At 51.1% G+C, this 11,122-nt stretch overlaps 1 protein-coding gene across 3 annotated transcripts in view; it reads left to right on the top strand.

Moving 5' to 3' along the window:
* Positions 1 to 616: 616 nt before the first annotated feature.
* ITPK1 (inositol-tetrakisphosphate 1-kinase) overlaps positions 617 to 11,122 on the top strand; it is a 276,858-nt gene continuing 266,352 nt past the window's right edge. Inside the window, exons 1-3 of one of the 3 annotated variants that reach the window (XM_029059802.2) lie at positions 617 to 664; positions 768 to 877; positions 9,436 to 9,660. In XM_029059802.2, the coding sequence (XP_028915635.1) occupies positions 9,566 to 9,660 (95 nt within the window). In that variant the 5' untranslated portion in view covers positions 617 to 664; positions 768 to 877; positions 9,436 to 9,565. Of the gene's footprint in view, positions 665 to 767; positions 878 to 8,836; positions 8,896 to 9,108; positions 9,292 to 9,435; positions 9,661 to 11,122 lie in introns of those variants that run through there. The other 2 variants (XM_029059809.2, XM_029059816.2) reach the window with 2 other exon arrangements.

The raw sequence follows: 11,122 nt of genomic DNA, 5'->3' as shown, positions 1-11,122 counted from the left end.
AGCGCTTAACAAGCACATTAAATAATTTTTTAAAAAGATCAAAATGGCTCTGGTTCAAGAGAGAGACCGGGGATTTCAGCAGAGGTCCTTTTAGACAAGATCTAAGTGGATTTCTTAGCCTGAACTATCTGGTTAGACATCTATGTAGCTCAGAGGCCTCAGTTAATCCAAAACTCCACTTAACTCTGTGTTCTGCAGACCTGCTACTTGTCTTATCAGGCCAAGTAGCTTGGAAAACTTCAGAGCCAAGACTTGAAGGATACTAGGTTAAGGCGAAAAGAAATAAAGCTGCAGGAAAATACGTTTCTTTTTTTGAATGAAACCCCAACTTAGAAAGTACAATTCAATGAGTTGGTAGACATGTTCTCCGACCACAACGAGCTTATGGGCTAGGGAGGGAGAGAAGGCCATGAATATAAATAAGTTTCAGTTATGTACATAAGTGATGTGGGACTGAACGAGACTGAACGGGCGAGGTTGGTTATCAAGTGTCCAAAGGATATAGATCAGGATAGGATATAGATATAGACATAGACAGTTTTGTTGTGTGTGGTTTTTTTTTTCAGCAAAATCTGCTTGAGGGCAACTGGACATTCCAGATTCTCCAAAGAGAAAACAAACCTTTACCCAGTTAAAGTGAACATAAAAACTTTTACCCAATCAGGTAAACAAACAGACTTTTAAGGGTCATGCAGAGATTTGCTAATCTGACGTTATGATTGTTCAATCCCTTAGCATAAAATAAGACTTCACAATTCTTCTCTCAGGAAGGTAGAGTCTCCAGTCAACACAGCAAAGGAATGCATCTCCAAAGGCGGCAGTGACCCTCCGTCTGCAGATAGAGATCAGGTGTGTGGGTGTTCGGAAGACTTCAAAGGTAGGAAAGAATTCCCGTATCCCCGAATGCAAATTGAATCAACAATAGGAGGAATGGACGGTGACTCTGAGTGCCTCTAAATCCATCTCAAAGGCGACTGGGAACGCAATGCAGAACAGAACTCTGAAGACAAAGCCATTCTGTTCCAAATTACACGTGAAATCCTGTTTTCATTAAAAACACCAGAGCACCTGGGTTGGGTTATGACAGGTGTCCCCATTTAAAAAGCCCCGCCTACCTTCAATCCAGTTAGTCGGTTAAGAGTGGCTTTGGTTAACAGTAGCTCACATGTTTCAGAAACATCTTTCCTGATGTGGGGACAGCCTTCTCTGGTACCCCGAGGGACAGGGACTGTGTCTAATTCTTACCTGTGCATTCTCTTCTTGTGCTTACTACACTGCTCTGCACACAGTAAGCATTTAATAAACACTATTACTACTGCTACAGAGAAGCAGTGTGGCCTAGTAGATAGAGGATGGGCCTAGGAGTCAGAGGACCTGGGCTCTAAGACCAGCTTCACTATTTGCTGGGTGACCCTGGGTAAGTCATTTAAACTTCTCTGTGCCTCAGTTACCTCATCTGTATAAGGGGGATTAAGACTATGTGGGACAGGGCCTGTGTCTGACCTGATTAGCTTATCTCTACCTCTGTGCTTAGTAGAGTGACTGGCCCATAGTTAGTGCTTAAAAAATATCATTAAAACATACACTCTTGTACGCATCCACACAAACACACCAAACACACACCTTCAGAATGCTCTCGACTCCTCTTCTCTGGAGACTGAGACCCAGCAGCCCATGACAGACTTTGGGATTCTGCCGACAAGGTCGGTAGTGACTTTTTATTTATGAACAGAGAGGGTGGGAAGTCACCGAGAGGTCCTGGGCTTGGAGACCGAGGTAAATGGCAATTCTTAATATAGTAAGTAAATAACCCAACAAAAGACTTTGAGAAAGACCAAAATACATTCCTCAGCTGGGAAATCACGCTCTGTGACCCAAGAGCCAAGGAAACTGATGACTTACAGGGGAGTTTGTTCAGCCTTTGGCAGCAGAACTTATTTCATTTTGGGAAGGGACTGCCCCCAAAGTAAACCATTTTAAGTAGGGCACTGAGACAGCAAATCATTAGACTTTCCACTCTGCCTCTGACAAGGAATGGTGGAATTGGCAGAGAAGGGGCATTATTGCAACCTGATTATCTTGTATCTATTTCCCCCTCTAGACTGTAAGCTCCTTATGGGTAGGGAATGTTGACCAACTCAACATTGTACCAACTCAACATTGTACAAGTTATACTGTACTCTCTCTCTTGCTTAGTTCAGTGCTCTGCACAAAGTAAACTCTCAATCAAGTGTGATTGATCAAGTGATTGATCTACTCCAGGGTTCAGGGCAGTGCTTGGCACAAAGTACTTAACAGGTAGCAGTATTATGAGTAATATTATTATTATCATTACTGTGTAAGGAGAGAGGCAGATTAGCAGATGGACTCCTGGGGGTTCTTTCTCACTTTGCTATTGCCCTACTGTGGAAGGAGAGGTAAATCCATCTTCCTCTCTGGGTGTTTCCCGGACTGCAGAATGGGGGCTCTACTTCAGGTGCCCAGTGAAGCAGTGTGGCCTGTAATATAAAGGACACGGATCAATCAATTAAATGTATTTACTGAGCATTTACTGTGGGCAGAGCACAGTACTAAGCTCTTGGGAGAGTACAATATAGCAGAGTTGGTAGACACGTTCTCTGCCCACATCGAGCTTACAATATAGAGAGGGAGACCAAGATTGATATAAACTACAGACCTCTCCATAAGTGCAGTGGGGTCGAGGGAGGGGAGAATAAAGAGAGCAAATCCGAGGTCCGAGTCAAAAATCCTGTGTTCTAGCCCCAGCTCGAGCCTACCGTGCGACCTCAGGAAACAAATCACTTAATTATTCTAGGCCTCCGTTTCCTCATCTGTAAAAATGGGGTTGTTAAAACTAACTAGCTTTACCTACCTCACAGAGATGTTTCTTTAATAAGATACCTGTGACCTTTGGACAAGTAAAAGTGTTCTATAAATTCAAAGTTCTCTATTATATTACTCTCAGAACCTTCTGTGAAATGGCTAAGTCTTACTATTGCAAACTCTTCTTCCCAGTTTCCTTTGTCCAATTACAACGGACCTCAAATTGCCAGCAGCAATTAGGTGAAGCAGAGAGGAGTTAGATTCTCCAGGGCTGGCTGGAGTTCCACACTCTTTGTGTGACCCCTGGGTGTCTCCCTGGACTTCTTGCTGTCTTTTAACTCTCAAATTCACTTAGCTGCTAGATAATGCTGATTTTTCCTTTGCCATATTTCCCAGTTCTGTCCCTTCTTCACCCAGACAGCCACCACACTGGTTCAATCACTGATTGTGTCGCCAGAAGACTACCATATCAGCCTCCCCACTAATCTCCCTACCTCCAGCATCCGGCCCCTTTCAGTCCATGCTCAACACAGATTTTCTTCCTGAAACACTGTTCAGTTGAGGATTCTCCACTTCTCAAAGCTATTAATGGCTGTCCATCTCCCTTGACAGCTAGTGAAAACTCCTTACGGTTGACTTCGAGGCTCTTGACCAGCTCTCTCCCATCGGTTCACTATTTGAGTTCCTGTCTCCCCAGATGAATACTTACTGCTTCGAGGGAGGGATCGTATCCACCGACTCCACTGTATGTTCCCAAATGCTTAGTACAGTGCTCTGGCTACAGTAGGTGCTCAACAGATATTACTGATTTATTGATGAGAAATGTGTTTAAAAAAATGCCCTCTGAGAACAAATACTCTTATTTATCCACTCTCTTCTCCACTACACCCCAGCTCACACTCTTTGTTACTTTTCAGCTTTCTAGCTCAGCTCTCCTAGTGTGCCTGGTTCTCATCTCATCTCTGAGCCCATTGTTGGGTAGGGATTGTCTCTATTAGTTGATGAATTATACTTTCCAAGCGCTTAGTTCAGTGCTCTGCACTCAGTAAGCACTCAATAAATACAATTGAATAATGGATAGAGCGTGGGCCTGGGAGTCAGAAGCTCGCGGGTTCATTCATTCATTCATTCAATAGTATTTATTGAGCGCTTACTATGTGCAGAGCACTGTACTAAGCGCTTGGGATGAACAAGTCGGCAACAGATAGAGACAGTCCCTGCCGTTTGACGGGCTTACGGTCTGATCGGGGGAGACGGACAGACAAGAACAATGGCAATAAACAGCGTCAAGGGGTAGAACATCTCGTAAAAACAATGGCAACTAAATAGAATCAAGGCGATGTACAATTCATTAACAAAATAAATAGGGTAACGAAAATATATACAGTTGAGCGGACGAGTACAGTGCTGTGGGGATGGGAAGGGAGAGGTGGAGGAGCAGAGGGAAAAGGGGAAAATGAGGCTTTAGCTGCGGAGAGGTAAAGGGGGGATGGCAGAGGGAGTAGAGGGAGAAGAGGAGCTCAGTCTGGGAACGCCTCTTGGAGGAGGTGATTTTTAAGTAGGGTTTTGAAGAGGGAAAGAGAATCAGTTTGGCGGAGGTGAGGAGGGAGGGCGTTCCAGGACCGCGGGAGGACGTGACCCAGGGGTCGACGGCGGGATAGGCGAGACCGAGGGATGGTGAGGAGGTGGGCGGCGGAGGAGCGGAGCGTGCGGGGTGGGCGGTAGAAAGAGAGAAGGGAGGAGAGGTAGGAAGGGGCAAGGTGATGGAGAGCCTTGAAGCCTAGAGTGAGGAGTTTTTGTTTGGAGCGGAGGTCGATAGGCAACCACTGGAGTTGTTTAAGAAGGGGAGTGACATGCCCAGATCGTTTCTGCGGGAAGATGAGCCGGGCAGCGGAGTGAAGAATAGACCGGAGCGGGGCGAGAGAGGAGGAAGGGAGGTCAGAGAGAAGGCTGACACAGTAGTCTAGCCGGGATATAACGAGAGCCCGTAATAGTAAGGTAGCCGTTTGGGTGGAGAGGAAAGGGCGGATCTTGGCGATATTGTAGAGGTGAAACCGGCAGGTCTCGGTAACGGATAGGATGTGTGGGGTGAACGAGAGGGACGAGTCAAGGATGACACCGAGATCGCGGGCCCGAGAGACGGGAAGGATGGTCGTGCCATCCACGGTGATAGAGAAGTCTGGGAGAGGACCGGGTTTGGGAGGGAAGATGAGGAGCTCAGTCTCGCTCATGTTGAGTTTTAGGTGGCGGGCCGACATCCAGGTGGAGACGTCCCGGAGGCAGGAGGAGATGCGAGCCCGAAGGGAGGGGGAGAGGACAGGGGCGGAGATGTAGATCTGCGTGTCATCTGCGTAGAGATGGTAGTCAAAGCCGTGAGAGCGAATGAGTTCACCGAGGGAGTGAGTGTAAATGGAGAATCCCAGGTCCACCACTTGTCTGCTCTGTGACCTTGGGCAAGACACTTTACTTCTCTGGGCTTCAGTTACCTCATCTGTAAAATGGGGATGAAGACTGAGCCCCAGGTGGAACAACCTGATTATCTTGTATCTACCCCAGTGCTTAAAACAGTGTACACATAGTAAGTGCTTAACAAATACCATTATTATTATTATTATTAATAACAATAATAAATACAATTGACTGAGTGAACGAATGAATGAGCCGAACTCGGCCTTGATAGACTGGGATGAAAAACAGAAGGAAAGGGTCGGATGGTTCTGGCTGGGTCCCAGCTTGGTCCATTCCCCCCTCCCCCCCCCCCGAGCAGGTCCGGAGCCAGGGAGGGAGGGCGGATAGAGTCTGTATATAGCTGTCCATTCATTCATTCATTCATCAATCTATCTACTTATCTATCCATATATCTATCTACTTATCTATCCATATATTTATTTACTTATCCACCCATCTATATATTTACTTATCTATCCATATATCTATTTATCCATCTACCTAGTTATGTATCTACTTACAATAATAATGTTGGTATTTGTTAAGCGCTTACTATGTGCACAGCACCGTTCTAAGCGCTGGGGTAGATACAGGGTAATCAGGTTGTCCCACGTGAGGCTCACAGTTAATCCCCATTTTACAGATGAGGGAACTGAGGCACAGAGAAGTTAAGTGACTTGCCCACAGTCACACAGCTGACAACTATTTATCTATTCATTTATCTATTTATCTATCCACCCATCTATCCATCTATGCATTCATTTATATAGTATTTAATCTATTTAGTTTAATCTATCCATCTATTTCCACTAACGTCTGTCTCCCCGTCCAGACGGGGAAGCTCGTGGCCAGGGTCTGTGTCAGAGGTGACACTGTCTGCGCCGGAGCACTGAACTGGACAACAGTAGGAGCTCCATCACTACAACTGCCAAAGGGGATGGGAATAGGTTCAAATCCCCGCTTGTCAGCTGTGCGACGTGGGGTGAGTCACTTCATTCAATAGTATGTATTGAATGCTATGTGCAGAGCACTGTACTAAGCGCTTGGAATAGACAATTGGGCAACAGATAGAGACCATCCCTACCTGCCCAGTGATGGGCTCACAGTCTAGAGAAGCAGCATGGCTGAGTGGAAAGAGCATGGGCTTGGGAGTCAGAGGTCACGGGTTTGAATCCTGGCTCTGCTACTTGTCAGCTGTGTGACCGTGGGCAAGTCACTTGACTTCTCTGGGCCTCCGTTCCCTCATCTGGAAAATGGGAATGAAGACTGTGAGCCCCACGTGGGATAACCTGGTCACCTTGTATCCTTCCCAACACTTAGAACAGTGCTTTGCATGTAGTAAGCACTTAACAAATACCAACATTAGTATTATTATACACGCCTCTGGGCCCCCGCGACCGAATCTGTAAAAATGGGGATGAAGACTGGGAGCCCTGCGCCCCTGGGACGACCTGGTGACCTCGCCTCTCCCCCAGTGTGTAGAACGGTGCTCGGCACTGGGGAAGCGCTCAACGAATGCCACCGTCATTATTATTAAGGGCCATCATGAGGATGATGATAATGTTGGTATTTGTTAAGCGCTTACTATGTGCAGAGCACTGTTCTAAGAGCGGGATAGATACGGGGTAATCAGATTGTCCCACGCGAGGCTCACAGTCTCGATCCCCATTTTACAGATGAGGGAACTGAGGCCCAGAGAAGTGAAGTGACTTGCCCACAATCACACAGCTGACAAGTGGCTGAGCCGGGATTCGAACCCATGAACTCTGAAGTGGGAAGTCTGATTAGACTGTAAGCCTGTCAATGGGCAGGGATTGTCGCTATCTGTTGCCGAAGGGTCCATTCCAAGCGCTTAGTACAGTGCTCTGCGTGGCTCAGTGGAAAGAGCCTGGGCTTGGGAGTCAGAGGTCATGGGTTCGAATCCCGGCTCGGCCACTTGTCAGCTGCCTGACTGTGGGCAACTCCCTTCCCTTCTCTGTGCCTCAGTTCCCTCATCTGTAAAATGGGGATTAACTGTGAGCCTCATGTGGGGCAACCTGATGACCCTGTAACTCCCCCAGCATTTAGAAGAGTGCTGTGCACCTAGTCAGTGCTTAACAAATACCAATGTTATCGGTAAGCGCTCAAATGCTATTGTCAGAGACCATGGGTTTGAATCCTGGTTCTGCCACTTGTCACCTGTGTGACCTTGGGCAAGTCACTTCACTTCTCTGGGCCTCAGTTCCCTCATCTGTAAAATGGGGATGAAGACTGTGAGCCCCACATGGGACAACCTCATTCCCCTGTCTCTACCCCAGCGCTTAGAATAGTAAGTGCTTAACAAATACCAACATTATTATTAGCGTGGCTCAGTGGAAAGAGTCTGGGCTTGGGAGTCAGAGTTCATGGGTTCAAATCCTGGCTCTGCCACTTGTCAGCTGTGTGACTGTGGCCAAGTCACTTCACTGGGCCTCAGTTCCCTCATCTGTAAAATGGGGATTAACTGTGAGCCTCACATGGGACAAGCTGATGATCCTGTATCTACCCCAGTGCTTAGAACAGTGCTTGGCACCTAGTAAGTGCTTAACAAATACCAACATTATTATTATTATTAAAATGGGGATTAACTGTGAGCCTCCCGTGGGACACCCTGATGATCCTGTCTCTCCCCCAGCGCTTAGAACAGTGCTCTGCACCTAGTCAGCGCTTAACAAATACCAACATTATTAAAATAGAGATTAACTGTGAGCCTCCCGTGGGCCAACCTCATTCCCCTGTCTCTCCCCCAGCGCTTAGCACAGTGCTCTGCACCTAGTCAGCGCTTAACAAATACCAACATTATTATTATTGCAGGGGCCCCCCTGATGACCATGTCTCTCCCCCAGCGCTTAGCACAGCGCTCTGCACCTAGTAGCGCTTAACAAATACCAACATTATTAAAATGGGGATTAACTGTGAGCCTCATGTGGGACCACCTGATGACCCTGTCTCTCCCCCAGCGCTTAGCACAGCGCTCTGCACCTAGTAGCGCTTAACAAATGACATTATTATTATTGCAAGGGCCCCCCTGATGACCCTGTCTCTCCCCCAGCGCTTAGCACAGCGCTCTGCACCTAGTAGCGCTTAACAAATAACATTATTATGATTGCAGGGGCCCCCCTGATGAGCCTGTCTCTCCCCCAGCGCTTAGCACAGCGCTCTGCACCTAGTAGCGCTTAACAAATAACATTATTATGATTGCAAGGGCCCCCCGATGACCCTGTCTCTCCCCCAGCGCTTAGCACAGCGCCCTGCCCCTAGCCAGCGCTGAACCAATCCCAACGTGATTCTTAGGGAAGGACGGAAAAAGGGACGGGGTCCCTTTAAGAGCCCGGCGGCCGGCGGCTGCCCCCTGGCGGCCGGCGGCGGCCCGGCTTCCTCGGTGCAGCCGGCGGCGGCGGCGGTGTCAATCTGGCAGCGGGGGTCAGCGCGGAGGGAGCAGCCCCGGGGACCACCCCCCCCGGAGCATCCCCCCCCGGAGCATCCCCCCGGAGCCTGCCTCCCCCCCCCCCCGACCCTCCCCGGGAGCAGGAGGAGCGGGAAGGAGCGGCAGCCCGGGCCCCCGAGCCCCGCAGGAGCGGCGGCGGGCGGTGCAGCCCCCGGAGGGTGTGTCCATCCTTCCCCCCCCCCCCCCCCCCCCACCCCCGTCCCACCGCGTCCCCTCCCCACCGGACGCGACCGAGCTCCGCCGGCTGCAAAAGGCGGCGACGGCGGGAGGAAGCGGCGGGCGAAGCCTCCCGGGACCGGCCGGCTCGGGCCCCGCGAGCCCCCCCCCCCAAAGTGGGGTGCAGGGGAGCGGGGGAGACGCCCCCCCGGGAGCCTCTGCTGGTCGGGGAGGAGGGGCGTTTCCCACGGGGGAGGGGGGAGCCTCCCTCGGCTCGGGGCACCATCTTCGGAGGGACAGGCAGCCTCCCGCCCTCCTCTTTTTATTCCCCCCTCCCTCCTCCAGCCTCGCCTCTCTGCACGGGAAGGCCCCGGTCGGGGAGCAGCCCGGCGCACGCTGCAAGTTGGGGAAGGGAGCTCGGCCCTCCGGGAGGGGAGGAGGGAGGGACCGCACCATCGGGTTGGGCGCGGCTCCGGGGCAGAGGAGCCGCCCCCTCCCACGCTAAACCATCTGCCTTTTCCCTCTTCTTTCCCCCCTCGAAGGAGCCGGTTCCGAGGAGTGGCGGTCAGGGCGCCTTTGGGAAGCGGTTGGAAGATTCGCCCGGCCGCGGCCAGGCAGCCGGGAGCTCCCCTCCGGAAGATTCCCACCCAGGGCCCGGGAGGAAGGAGGAAGATGCAGACCTTTCTGAAGGGGAAGAGAGTGGGCTACTGGCTGAGCGAGAAGAAGATCAAGAAACTCAACTTTCAGGCCTTCGCCGACCTGTGCAGGTGAGGAGCGCAGCCCCGGGACGCGTGAACTTTCCCCGTCGGGTCTCCTAAGCGGACCCGGTGAGCGAAATAACCAGTAGTGGTAGTTTCCCGTGAAGGCGGGGTCCGTCCAGACGTAACACGGCAGAAGCCGGACGGAAAAACCGAACCCGCCACCCCGGGAATTGCCGCCGGAGAAGCGGGTACCCGTGAGGGCAGGGAGATGGGTTCGGAGGAAGCGGCCTCCCCGGACGGAGAGGCCGGTGAACGGGAACGGCCGGAAGACCGAACCCGCGGGCGAGGTTCACGCGGGCCTTGTCCGGAAATCCGGCGGGAACGACGACGACCCGGGCGGAGACCCCGGCCGGTCGTCGGCGTCGATCGTCCGATCGACGTGCCTTGAGGGCTTGGGCCGGAGATCCGGGTTTCCCCGGCCCGGGTGTGAAGACCGGGGGGGACTGAGTCGGAGAGAAGAGTCAGTGACCTGGTGCGGAAGGCCGTGGGACGTCGTCGTTAAACTGAGCGATTACGTTCCGATTACTTTAAAGTCGGGGCCCCGGGCATCCTCGCTCCTGCCACGTTAGACTCTCGCTCCGTCCTCTCTTCCGCGGTCCCCGTGGTCGACTTGAATTCGCCTCCCTCCACTGGGCCGAGTTCGGTTTCCCGGCTGACGGGCCGAGGGCTTGACTTTGACGATACCCGCTCGGCTACTCGTGCCACCGAACCCGGGATCTAGAAGCGGAGCCCGAGTCCTTGTGTTTCTCGCTTCCCAACACGCCGGCCCTGGCAGCCTGGCCCCGGTGTGATGCCGCAGATTAATGAAAGACTCACCTTGACTAAAATAGCCCCATGGCCGGTGGGCTGCCGGCATATTCCCTGCTCCGTGGCCCCGCCGCGTTTTTATTGGCCTCTCCTTCTCGGTCTCATTTTGTCCCGAAAGAGAAGGCTTTCCATACTCAGAAGGAATACGCAGCTACTCACTGAGATTCAGATAGTGACTCAACAAGATTGCCTTTCAGAGGGCTTTGAATGGGCTTAATTTTCTTGCTGCCTTTAAAAGATAGCAAGGCGCTTGAGAATTACACCCCAGGTCCATTTTTTTTTTTTAAAGCATCCTTTTCTCAGTAATTCTAATAGGAACCTCTGGGATGAAACTGGCATCTTGAAATAGACTTCTCAACCGAGGCTGTTTCTTTTTAGGAAGTTAGAAGATCTGTGAAATTTTTTTAAACGCTATGGACCGCTTTCATTTTTTCCGCCTCCGGACGTGGAGCGTCTGCTGTCTTGCAGTTAAACTCCCCACCCTCTTCGTGTCCGGTTATTAGGTTTCCTGGGTAATCATTCAGCAGTTGGAGTCCTCTAGACCTCAAGCTCATTGAGGGTGGCGGGGGTCGTGTCTACCAACTCTGTTGTTCTGTACTCTCCCAAGCGCTTAGTACAGTGCTCTGCACAGAAGCGCTCAGTAAATACCATCGATCGATCG

This window comes from Ornithorhynchus anatinus, chromosome 1 (genome assembly GCF_004115215.2).
Source record: "Ornithorhynchus anatinus isolate Pmale09 chromosome 1, mOrnAna1.pri.v4, whole genome shotgun sequence".
Classification (NCBI taxonomy): domain Eukaryota; kingdom Metazoa; phylum Chordata; class Mammalia; order Monotremata; family Ornithorhynchidae; genus Ornithorhynchus; species Ornithorhynchus anatinus.
Note: the sequence above shows the minus strand (reverse complement) of the source record. Positions and strands in the feature narration are given on the sequence as shown.